The sequence below is a fragment of the Mus caroli genome, unplaced genomic scaffold, assembly GCF_978045245.1.
Source record: "Mus caroli unplaced genomic scaffold, Mus_caroli_1 scaffold_1, whole genome shotgun sequence".
Classification (NCBI taxonomy): domain Eukaryota; kingdom Metazoa; phylum Chordata; class Mammalia; order Rodentia; family Muridae; genus Mus; species Mus caroli.
The window spans coordinates 21,330,338-21,343,734 of NW_028227256.1; the positions used below are offsets into that span (position 1 = coordinate 21,330,338).

At 37.8% G+C, this 13,397-nt stretch overlaps 1 protein-coding gene across 2 annotated transcripts in view; it reads right to left on the reverse strand.

The window, feature by feature from the left end:
- Window positions 1–10,179: 10,179 nt before the first annotated feature.
- The window catches only part of Col19a1 (collagen type XIX alpha 1 chain), a 314,640-nt gene continuing 311,422 nt past the window's right edge, over window positions 10,180–13,397 (reverse strand). For both annotated transcript variants that reach the window (XM_029483553.2, XM_021163060.3), the window contains 2 exons: window positions 12,577–12,654; window positions 10,180–12,429 (listed from right to left, as the gene is read on the reverse strand). In XM_029483553.2, coding sequence (XP_029339413.1) covers window positions 12,302–12,429; window positions 12,577–12,654 — 206 coding nt within the window. In that variant the 3' untranslated portion in view covers window positions 10,180–12,301. The remainder of the gene's footprint in view (window positions 12,430–12,576; window positions 12,655–13,397) is intronic.

A 13,397-nucleotide genomic window follows, 5' to 3' on the forward strand; every position in this document is an offset into this window, starting at 1 on the left:
TAGGAGAGTCATCAGACAAGAGTCAAATTCAGTTTCTCTTTAGCCAAATTTATAAATCCTCTTCCCAGGATTCTGAATTTTAGTGTGCTATGAATGAATATATGATGTGTTGTGGGTCACTGTGCCAACAACAACAACAACAACAGTAAGCTGTTCACATTACCTCAGTTGCTGTCATTATTTTTATTTCAATTAAGATATTGATCTCAGATTATTCATTCAGTTATATCAAGTATTGCTAGAATACTAAGGAACAAACCCCACTACATTCAATAAAATTGGTGCTTAAAATCTTCATCAGGGCTGTGTCCCACAAGTGGTCTCTATACATCGCATGGTGGTTTTCATCTTTACTACGAATTTGTGAATAGTGTGTACTGCATCCAATCCCATTTGTATTCTAAAATCCACGTGAAAGCAAAGAAGTAATACCCTGACACACATATGTTTTGTGGCTGACATTATTTATTTTAAAAGTTTGAGGTAACATGTCTGGTTGTACCAAAGAAAAAATAAACACGGTTTCATAGTCTTTTGTGTGTTCTAAAATAAGTAGTCATGTTAAATGTGGTTACATGTTAATTGACCTGTTTTAGAGTCATTAAATTTTTGACTTACTGCTACTTCTAAAAATGTATTTATTTTACTGGTTTATTCTATCTGAAGAAATCTGAAGAGTTCCCACTGGTCCACGGAGTTATCCTATGACTGTGTATGTGTGAATGCGCATGTGTGCGCATGTGTGTATTGAGAGACTTAATGGATTTCTTTGAAATTCTAATGAAGACTATGAACTCATTTTCCATGAGCAAACACACAAGTGCATATGCATGTGCACTTTGTACACTATTTCAGAGAGTCCTTGGAGTGCCGTAAACCTGGTCTTTCCTGGTCTCTAGGTTAGGAACCACACTTTCATTTCAGAGGATGTAGTGCCTCCTTGCAACCTCACGGATGCAAAAATAACCTACCTCTCACCACTTTCAAAAAAATTTACAAAGCAGTTCTTTAAAAAATGTAGATAGTTTAGAGTTACATTATGGTAGTTAAGAACATGTGTATATTAGTTAAATCATGACAATACACATTTCCATTTCTTCAATTATTATTCTATGTGTTCAGAACTATGTAGTTTAACTATTTTGAAATTCATCATAGCTGGCTTCCAGTATAGAGGGTAGCCAGTAGTTGTCATCATATGTCAAAGAGGAGCTGTTGGTAATCCCTCCAGTCTGGGCTTTGTGCCCCTGTATTACACTTCCTAGTCTGTCTCCTGTTCCCCACACCCTGACTCTCTAGTGACCACTGTTCCTTTCTTTGTTGATCCATTCACCGAAGGGCATGTATGTATGTATATGTGTACACACACACACACACACATATGTTTAAAATTTTGAGTCTCCGCAATGTTTTTCATAATGACTTTTAGGGAACTTTTCTTCTCTCTAATACTTGCTAGTGTTTGCTATTTTTGTCTTTTATGATAGCCAGCAAAGTGGAGTTGGATTGTCACTCGTTTTCACATTCCCTAGCAATGGCTGGCATTGCAGTTTTGTTTTCATGCTGCCATTGGCTATTCAGACATCTTTTGAGAAGTACCTGTATTCTTTGACAGTTTCTAAATTGGATACTTTTGATGTTCAGTTGACTTTCCTATACACCCTAGATTTCACTTATTGGAGAAACAATTTGCACATACAAATAGAAATGTAAAAAAATAAAATCATCCCTATATCTAGGTGATATAATTTTATGCATAATAAACTCAAGAGAGTCCATAAGAAAATTCCTAGAACTAATGAAGACCTTCAGCAAAGCAGCAGAATACAAAGTAAGTTGCTTTTAACACACTGATAATGAACACACTGAGGAAAAACTTAGGAAAACAATCTTTCCCTATAGCTTCAAAATATTTTTAAATACCTAGGATCAATCCTAATCAAAGGTATGAAAGCCATTTACAATGAAAATGCCAAGACACCAAAGAAAAAGTGAAGGTACACCAGAAAATGGGAAACCTTTCCAAAAGGTTTGCAAAAACAATTCAGTGAAACCTTTCCTACCAGAACTGAGTCGTATATACAGGGTGATCCCATAAAAAACTCCAGTAGCATTCTTCCTAGGACTAGGAAAAAATTTTTAAAGTTTACATGCATCCACGAGGAATACAAGTATTTAAAGCAACTCCAAGCAAGAAGAGTAATGCTGGGGGCACCTCAGTCCCTGACTTCGCCTTACCCTAGAGAAGGACAGTAACATAGTCGGCATGGTACTGGTACAAAAACAGCACACACATCAATGGGATACAGCAAAAGGCACAGAATTAAACCCAGACACTCTTGTGTTTTTCTTTGACAAAGATGCCCAAAGCACCAAAGCACCTATTGGCCAAAAGTTAGCCTTTTTAGTGAATAGTACTGGAAAAGATGTCTAGCCACGTGCTGGAGGATAAAGTGAGGTTCCTCTCTCTGAAAATGTGCCAGAATCAAATTAGAATACATGAAATATGTTTAGAGCTGAAAATTTAAAACTGCTCAAATACAGTATAATAAAAAGACTACAAGAGATAGGAGTATAGGAAGACTTCCTAATAGGAACTGCAATAGCTAAAGAAATGAAGTCAAGAATTGACAAATTGAGTTACATGAAATTAAGAAAGCTTTTGAGTAGCAAAGACAACAATCACCGCAGTAAAAAGATAGCCTACAGCATAGGGGAAAGATCTTTGCCAGCTATATAACCCACAGGGGATTAATAGCTAGAATATATAAAGAACTCAAATAACTAAATATCAAAATCCCCAGTCAGTCAACCAACTAACTGACCAATCAATCAATCAATCAATCAATCAATCAACATACTGATGAAATGAATCGACTGTTTTCAAAAGATATTTTGAGAGATGAATAGAATAGAAAGACAACATGTTTATGTAAACAGTGGTAAATAAAGCACTTACGTGGTCAGGAACAATCTCATCTCAAAATATGACCACAAACACTCAAGGGACCATTGCAGAAGAGAGGACAGAAATATGTTAAGTGTCAGAAGCAGTGGGTGACTAGAATGAAATATTTGTCTAGGCACAACAGCAGCCGCACATATGAACCCAGCTGTTGTGATTGGCATACACAAGGCCTGGGCAAGTTCAACCTAGAGAAACCAGCATGGAGAAAGGGTGTGGGCACTAGAATCCTACCCCTAGCTGAAGAGCTATGAGAGAGGGAGAGTCAGATTTCTCTGAGGCAGTGGTTCCTGGCAGGTTGACCATGCTCCAGTGGATGGCCATAAACTCAATATACAGGTAGCACAGATTGGATTTGGTGGGTTTTTAAAAACTGCAGACAAAAAGGTGGGTGAGTAGGGTGGGCTTGGGAGAGGGGAGGCGAGTGTGTTGAAAATACATTGTACACAATTCCCAAAGAATTAAAAAAAAAAACCATGCAGAATGCTAAACAACTTTAGTAGTCAGGGAAATGCAAATTAAGTACATGAAAATTCCATCTCCTCCAAGTTATTAAATAACAACAACCCAGCAGCAAATTCTAGCCGGAATGTGGGGGAAGGGTGGACTCTTATATACTGCTGATGCGAATATAAATTAGTTTAGCCACTGTGGAATTCAGTATAGTAGTGTCTCTAAAACCTAAACCTAGAACAACCATATGACCCAGCATCATACTTCTGGATACGTACCCAAAGGAGTCTATGTCAACGTACCACAGAGATACCTACATATCCTTGTTTGATAAGCAGCTATATTCACAGCTAAATTATGGAATCGGACTGTCCACAAACAAGTGAAGAAATAAAGAAAAGGTGTAATGTGAGATACACACACACACACAAACACAAAATGGAGTTTTATTGATCTATAAAGAACTCAATGATGTCATTTCCTGGAAAATGGACAGAACAGGAGGTCATCCTATTAACTAATGTAAATAAGATGCAGAAATAAAAATACAATGTTTTCACTCTTATGGGTCTTAGAACTCTTTAGAGGTACATGAATTAATTTAAATATATTCATATGGGTATATACATATGACAAGAAGACAAGAGTGAGACAGAATACAAGCAGGCAGAGAATGGAGAGGACTAAAGGGAGGAAGTGATGAGGGTGGATATGTCATTGTATGCCTGACAAAGGCTGTCCATGTAAAACCAAACACAAAGCACAGTGAGAACACTCCAGCTAAAAAAGTGGAGCAATGACTTTTGTTCTGCATCTCAGTCGAATGCTCTGTAAATGTCTGTTGGGTCCAATGTCATTCAGTTCAGACAGTTTTGGTTTGCAAACTTTGTCTGAATGATCTGTCCATTGAGGAAATGAGGTTACCCCAAAATTATTGTACTAAAGCCCACCTCTTCCTTTTAAGAAACTATAGTTTTCTTTCTCTTTTAAAACCTTTATGTCTATATGATATATATGTATATATTATATATAATTTATTTATTTAATGTATGAGTGTTCTGCTTCATATATAGTCATAGGCCAGAAGAGGGCATCAGATCCCTTTATAGATGGTTGTGAGCCACCATGTGTTTGCTTGGGAACTGAACTCAGGACCTCTGGAAGAGCAGCCAATGCTTTTAACCTCTGAGCCATCTCATTAGTCCTAAGAATGCTATACTCTTCTTTTTTTTTTTTTTTTTTTTTCTTTTTTCGAGACAGGGTTTCTCTGTGTAGCCCTGGCTGTCCTGGAACTCAGTCTGTAGACCAGGCTGGCCTTGAACTCAGAAATCAGCCTGCCTCTGCCTCCCGAGTGCTGGGATTAAAGGTGTATATTCTTAACAACGAGGTACTTCTTGAGCAACTCATCATTGTTTGCATAAACAGATTGGCTTGCTATGCCATCAACATGAACTTGAACTACCAACCAGGCCTAATATACTTCTTATTTCCCAGTGGACATGCCAGACTTGTCCCACACAGACACCAATAGGCCCTCACTTAGCTTATGGATCTCAGATCAAACAAGAGTTAAGTTCTAATGATATGCTTATATCAAATGATTTTCATGTGAATATTTTATATAGGAATTGTTTGGTTAAATCAAGTATGAAATATATATGGGATTTCTTTACATTGCTTTTTAGCATGTAGATCTGTGCTGAAGGAGAAAGGTTCCATCTTGGCTATGTAGATCAGTGCTCCGTATCTAGATTAAAAGGATGTCCTTTTCCCTGTTTGGAAGACAGAGTTTAGAAATGGAGGCATCTGTTATGGCTCTTTGTGGCACATCAGGTCAAAACGGTGTATACTTTCTAGAAAAGAGTTGTGACACATACCAAATCAGATGAAGAAATGATCTTTGCATCAAAGTGCTTTTATTTTAATTGAAGTGACATAATCAAATACAGAAAAAGAAAAATTATGTAATTCAACATGTTCTTCAGTTCTATAATATATTCGTAAGAAATAAAAAATTCAAATATCAGTTCACCCAACTGTTACAGAAACCTGATGCATATCTAGGCTGTATAACAAGCTCCACAGAGACAGTCAGTAGTGTTGGGAACAGCCACTTGCTGAAGCTTATGCGAAACTTGCACATTCCAAATGATAAGAACAATCTATGGTAAATTTCAGTTAAATTAAACAACTTACAGATGCACCAATTCCTGACGAAAAACTTGCAAACAAAAGTGCCTAGTGAACCCCCTTTGTGAAAGACAGCTGCTGAATACAGGCAGACCCCATATATATCCCTAGCAAAGCAGAGATCTCCATAGCTTTTACGTAGTTTTAAAAGTTGGATAGTGTACACCTGAGAACTTGCCGAGAGGGGAATGTGTAGGTAATTAAAGTTGCTTAGACACTAACATATTAATCAAGAGCAAATTTCTGGCTTATTTCTGCTCAGTGCTCCCAAGGCGGTATGATTTAATTCTCACTCCAAATAGCCAACAGGTTGGTTAAGGAATGTGGAAATCATTTTGCAGTCTGAGCACACAAATTCACTGATGAGACTGGGTGATAGTCTTCTGTCTGTCAGTCAGAATACTTTATATTTCATGCTGGTTAAACCAATATTGCAATCCTTAAACTTTATTAGATCTGACCCAAAGTGTGCTTAATATAAGTCCCTGCTTTTGTACTGTTTAATTTTGGAGATATCACAGTGTTTCTGAGGTATGAAATTCAGGTTTAAAATTAACCAGTAGACGTTGAAAATCACTCATGACACAAATAACTCCAAATGTCAAGGGAATTGCCTTTATTTATTCTGGTACAAATGAATATGGTCCTAAACTATCTTAAAACTACGAGATAATATTTGCGCTTAAGACTTGTAGGTTGCCATTTTATGTAGTAAAATACTTTCCAGGTATGCACTTAAGTTTTTTTTTTAAAAGAATAAACTTGTGATGCTGAACTGTAATATATGTTGGCTCAGAATATATTAGATAAATTGGCTGATTTTAATACCATATATGCAATATACATACTCAAATTGTATTTAGAATGTTATCTGAAGAACTGTAGCATGTGTGATAGATTTCGTTATTGGAAGAAGGATTCTATTTGATAGATATTTGTAGTCTTAATAAATGGTGATTAACACTAACTTTCTTTTCACCATATTTTTGTATACTGCCTTTCATTCCACATTAATTTCTGAAGGGAACAAACGGGGGGGGGGAATTGACTCTAATAAACTTTTTGGGATCTGTGTCTTCTCATTTAAGTCTGTTTTGATGTGTTTTTATTTGTTCTCCAAGTCCACAGCTGCATAAGAGAAGATAATAATATTCTTTAGAGAGCACCTACTTAATTTATCATGAGGAAATACGAAGGTAAGAACAGTCAAGAACTGTTTAAGTCATTAGCTAATCCATAGCGTCACACAAAGCCACTGGCCTATTTTATCATAATTAATTTCTGTTAGAAAACACACTGTGCATTTAAATACTTATTGACACACTGACAAACTTATTAAAAGGGGACAATTACTTGTGATGCTTCGTAGCTTTCTTTGAGTTCTCTCCAGCAAAGAGTCTAAATTGATTTTAGTCTCTGCTAGAAGAGAGCATCATTTTGGGCTCCCTCTGGCTGTTGGTGTTGTTTATAATTCTCATCTGAAATCAATATACTGGTCTTTTCATGAGCTGCCAGGGAGGTAGGTTATACGTCCAAACTGTGAGTCCTTGGAATCGAGCAGTCTCGGGCTCCCTGGATGCTGTGGGTTTGCCCCTGGCGTGAGGCTGATTATGAAGTTTCTTCAGTGTGGCTAAGACTTAGCAGAATAGAATTGTTCTGGGGCTTCCGCTGCTGAGAAGGGCTAAAGTGTAGACACAGTGCTAAGAATCGCACCTTGGAGTTCCCTGATTTATAGTCGACTCCTTTATTGCTGAGAGAGGAAACACGTTCACCGCACATAATAAAGCTAGAGGAAGCAGCGCCTGCAAGCATAGATTCACCAGGGTTTATAATAAACTGAGTAGCACTCCACTTAACAGAAGTGTAATAAAATTAAACCTTAGTAGATGATGAGGTAAGATAGTGAACAAACAAAATGGATAAAAATACACCCCCAAATATTATTTTTAAAATAAGTAGTTATTCTGTAACACAATCGGAATTTAAATTCACCCAAAGTATTTATCCTCCCAATGCTTCTTAAGTACCACAGCAAAATAGAAAGTTGTAAAATTGCATCTTTATGCTCATAAGTTTATTATGGTCAAGCCAACACCCAGACTTGAGTTAAATTTTAAGTTGTTAGTCCTGAGTTTAGTGATGCCTGTGTTGCTGAAGCAAGAAGTTCACTTCTTGAGTTCTACCACAAAGCACTACTGGAATTAATCTTAAAATTTTTCCATGTAGATGTTCCTAGCTTTGTATCATCTTTTGGATAATTTTTTTTTCTTGCTGGGTCTACTTCTCTGCCCTAGTGTTCCTTGTGTCCTCTTGGAGCTGAGGTCAATTCAACCAAAATGATGAGATTTTCTATATGATTTTGCTCAGTGAAATGTTACCATGATAGCTCCAACTACATTAATAAATAGAAACACAGATAACCTCTTTTCCTGATTCCTGTAAGTCCTCTTCATTGAACAAATTGAACACAACAAATGCTACTATACCTACTGGCTGACGAATGAATGCCAATGGTCGACATGACATTGATGCACATGACTTAAAGGGTTAATAAATTCTGCTCGGGATCTCCTCATAGGGGTCTGGTCAATCTCTGGGAGAAGAGGAATAAAAGGGCCAGGGTGGGGAGTGTATGTGTGTATGTATGTATGTATGTATGTATGTATGTATGTATCCTGCTATGTAGCCAGGATAGAAAACACCATGAGTCTTTACAAAGTAGATGCATATAAACAAGTACGGTAAGTAACTCAGAACAAGGGCAAAGGTCAACTCTGCTCAGCTCTTCCATAGGTCATTCAAAGGTCACTCAAACAGCCTCAGCATCACTGGACTTACTTCTGTCTTGGATAGAATTACCAACACTGGAAAAAAGATGGCATTAAAAGAAAAAGATGGAATTCTGAAAACCATTGTTAAATAGTGCCATGTTTCTAGGAAAATAGACACTGTACAAATTTATCTAGCGCAGTTAGGAGTTTGGACATCGTGCAGTATACATTGTCTACTTCTTGCGGTAAGCTAAGTGTTTTCATTTGTCAAAAGAATGTCTGCTCTGTCTGCAAGGGAGGATGAATGCAGGTGTGTGCCGGTGTGTGAACGTTAGTTACGAAAATACAATAGTAGCATAAGACAACCTTATAGCAGATTTGCATACAAGTATGGGTATACACACAGTCAATAAATACAAGTGAAAAAAATCAACAAACCAAAAGTTATTGTGCCTGCTTTACAAAGATACTGAAAATTTGGAAAAACACTAATTAGTAAAATGAAATATAATTTACAAAGAATATTGCCAAAAATAAAGTGCAAGGGCCAATGTGTGACTTAGTTGTTCACCAGACTTTTCCAGGTTCTAGGCTTCTGTGAATCCGTGTTCAGTTCTGAACAAACTGCCTCAGACACCACCTTGTGGACAGTAGGAGGTATATCATAAGCTTCTCAGAAGCTGCAGAAGAGCTAAGCCATAATTAATGTCTAAGACATAGTCGTGGAAATTACTTTATAAGCTGAACATTAAATGAGAATTTAGGCAGTATATCATAAAATAATTCCTTAGTCTCTATAAGTAGGCAAAGGTTTAATTTTCCAAAGGTGGTGGTGGTGGTGGGGAGGGGACCACACAGGTTGAAGTGACTACACAGCTCTGGTTAAGGTAAGAAGTTGAAGAATCCACTGTGGTTAGGAGTAATGGCCAATGTCTTCAGCTGGGAGGAACAATGCACACATATATTCTCTTTCTTTAGATTCTAAAAGCAAAGCAGATTTTAATGGAGGACAGATCTTCTCTACATAAGAAAATTCTACCAAAAATTGCTAACTGAACTGGTGTAGTTTAGGACTTACTTGAATTCAGACATCCTTGTTTACGGAAAAAAACAAAACAAAACAGTTTTAACATTGCCACTGTGGCCTGTAATTATTTTGTATTTAAGCAGATCTGAAGTACAAAATGAGAGAAAATCGATAATTCTTTTCCTTTGCTATAAACAATACCAGGAACAAATGGTTATTTAGTGGGATATTCCTTATCCTGCTTTGGGGACCAAATTATCCTGTTTGTTTTTACGAAGGGGCTGAGAACCTGCCAATTTCTTTGTTGTGTTAGCCTGACCAAGTGCTCCTTAAAGCTTTTTGTTACAAATAGAGCCAAGGCAGAAGAAAAGAAAACCTGAAGACGAATAACCGTAGATTGATGGTTTGAGCTGTATCACCCAGGCCCATCTCTCTGCTTATGTCAGAATCAGTCACATGTCCCAAGTTCTAAAAATGAGCTTGAATCACCGTGACAGAGTCCTCAAGCCATGGGAACAAATCTAAATCCTTGAAACAGGAATAAGCCAGTCATGCAGTCACAAAAATTAGGAAAAGGAGGAGTAAGAACCACCCAATTTGTAAGAAAGAATTCTGTTCTGTGGAACTGGAGTAAATATAATTTGCAAAACAAGAAAATGAGTTGTATCATATCAATTGATCAACCAAAAAAAATAAATAAACAAAAAAACAAAAACAAACTACCAAATACACTAATCACCCACCACCAGCCAAATAAAATGTTCATGAAAATATTAAAATTACAAAATAAATATTTTTGAATAATCCAAAATGCAAAAGGATAAATAACCTGTCAATTAATATGAAAAATAATCTTTGAAAACATAGAAAAGTCTTTGCTATACAGCAAATTCAAGTAAATTAATATGCCAGGTAAAGTGTATGTTTTCAGAAAATTCAACAAATTAGAAGCTCAAAATATACACATAGCACCAACTTTTCACCTTATATACATTTGGGGGGTAGATTATCAGTTGGCTATGAAGACACTTATGCAAACATTTGCATACTCCAATTGTGCAAGTTAAAAACACAGCACCATTGTAGGTATTGAATACAAAAGAAAACAAAGGAATAAGCAATTTTAAGCCCAAAACAGTGGAAATAAATAAAGTAGACTTGGAAAATAAATAAACTTGGATTGAAATATACAGCAAAACTCAATATGAAATACCTAAAAGGTTATTTTATGCACAGCCATGTTGACAGTACCGGGCCAGCAGCTCATTTGTTTATAATGAAAACCAGTTCAAATCATGGGTGCATTTAAACAAATTCTGCCTGATGTCAGGCATGCTTCTCAGGAAAACACTGTTCACAGCTTTTCCCACTTTCAGTGGGTTGCTTTTCTATACCCATTGTCTTTTTTCAATGAACAGACCAAAATCATCCTCTCTAATCCTATGCTCTTAGAGGCATGAGACTGAAGGGCTCTGGTGGCATGCTCTCAGCGTCAGTGGTACCCACGAGCTAACTATCAGCAAAGCCCTTGTACCTTGTGCTCAGTATTCTAGGAAATCAGTTTTCCCCACCCAAGGTTTCTCCAAGCAATGAACAGGTAGGGAGTAAAAAGATTTTCAGCCAAGACCACTGGGATTTTGCTTCCTTTCAGAGCAAGTATGTTTCTTTCCTCCGGGGCTGAGGACGGAACCCAAGGCCACGCTGCTTGCTAGGCAAGCACTCCACTGCGAAGTCAAATCCCTAACCCCTGAGCATGCGGTTTTGAAGCACATAGTGACTTTCGGGTGAAGTCTCTTGGCTTTCCTCTGCTGAGCTGGACCTTTCGATGGTTTCTGAGGAAACATTCATCTTCTAAGAGCATGAGGGCTTCACTTACTCAACATGCCTTTGCTGACCCTCCGCTCTGTTTCCAAGATGAGGACTCCTCTTTTCTGGGTCATTACAAATCCTGTGCTTTTCTCTGATGGCGGGTCGGGTCTGGGGATCATAAAGTCAGAAAAAAAGAATGCATAAAGAAGCACAAAGGTCTTGCTAGGCTGCTAAAACCTGCCAGGTACCAAAGACAGCCTGGCGCCTTTACCACCAAGAATGGCTTCGAGAAGACAAACCACTTTTAGTTCACCATAGGAGACTCACAGACTTGGGTATAGGGTCAAGTTGATTCTTCATTTTTTTTTTTTTTTTAATGTAGCATGTGTTCGTGTCAGTGAGGCGTGCTCCAAAAAAAGCCAAAAGCATTTCAGTAGTTGGCTATGATGACTTTGGGGGCTTCCTGATAAAGAGTCTCACATAGTTTTGTTTTTAATAAGTTAGAAGCGAATCTCTTATTGCATATTTTTTCTGCATAAATCGAATGAATATAGGACAGTATAGGACTTCTTGTGAAAATCAGTCCTAAGACAGTCAACAGCAGTAATAATGTACTACTTCAATCTCAAAAGAGCAGAAAGAAAAACTAAAACGATAGTAAATTCAAATATGAAGAAAATAATCAAGATAAGTTAGAAAAGTTAAAATTCAGGAATCAAAAGCTAGTCACGTTGACGAGTTCACAAGGTCTGTGTCGTCTGTGTACCAAATCGTCTCACGTGATTTTTTTTCCTGAAGAGCCCGTGACAGGCTCGCTTGCATTTTTCTTCCGAAGCCTTAGAACTCAGAGCCACAATAAAACAGAGCGTATGGAAAGAAGTTGGCAAACATCTGAAAATACGGATCTGCTCTTACTGTCAGAATAGGACTCAGATGGTTGCTTTGGATGTCTGCTCCTGTTTCAGAAAAATAAAATAAAGCAGTCCAAAAACTCGTAAGCCTTGAGAGCACGTGGTTGTGAAGCCTGCAGTGGCGGCTCAAGTGGCCTGGAGATAGCAGTAGACGCGATGTCTTCCTCCATCTTTTTCACTTCCCGCCTGCCTGCTGGTGGGGAGGAGGTGCAGGATAGAGGCAATCTTCTGGATTACATCTTCCACTGGGTCCCGGGGGTCCTTGAGGCCCCGGGGCACCTGGTGAGCCCGGCAAACCCACTGCTGAGGAAATAAAACACACCATGAGAAATTGGGTCACATGCGATCCTGCCTGCCTCCCTCTCTCCTTCAGCTGAACACATGAGGTCCACAGGGGAGAAAAGGCCTATCCTGAGAGAACTGTTTGCATAGAGATAATAAGTCTATTACCTGAAGATCCAGGAAGACCCGGACTCCCCGGCAGCCCAATTCCAGGTTCACCTCTTTCTCCCTTCTGTCCTCGGTAGCCTGGATGAGAGACAGATACAAAAGGAGGCGTGAAAGGAGGCGTGTACCGCACTGATGCGCATGAAAGTACTGCTTCCCGAGTCCTGCTGTTAACGTTATTTCTTTACTCATCATGAATTAGGATTTATCTCACATTTATGCATTAAACACAAATGTAGGTTGAGCATGATAAAGCATGGAGAACCTGGCAATTATGCAGCTAATCTATTATGTTAAAACAAACCGCGATTTTGATAGTGAGATTTATTTTTTTTTTTAAATAATAAAAGTCGATCTTGAAAAAATACATCTTGAGTACTTCGAGAATTTCTCGTACTCTTCTCTCATAGCATAGCTAAAATGTCTGGTCCTTAGCATTTAAATGTCATAGGAAAGCATTTTGTGTTTTCATCTTAAACTGATTTGACTCAAATTTGTGTTCTGCTGACATTGAGATTATGAGTTTCTTGCTCCTCTACTTTATTTAATTAGTTATTTATTAACTATTTAATTCATTTAATTATTACACTAAAGCCCGTATCCATATGCTCTCTGTTCTCATACACAACAAAATTCTTTCTGTGTATGTCTTTCCCATTACATGTACCTAGACCCCCATCGGAATTTCTGTTGAAGCGGGCTCACACATCTATCATAAACATATAAGAGAAGATATGAATAGTGCATTTAAGTATTATGTGTAGTGGCAATATCTCACTAAAGCTTGGCTTGCTAAGACTTTATCTATCACTGTGTATCTGTAA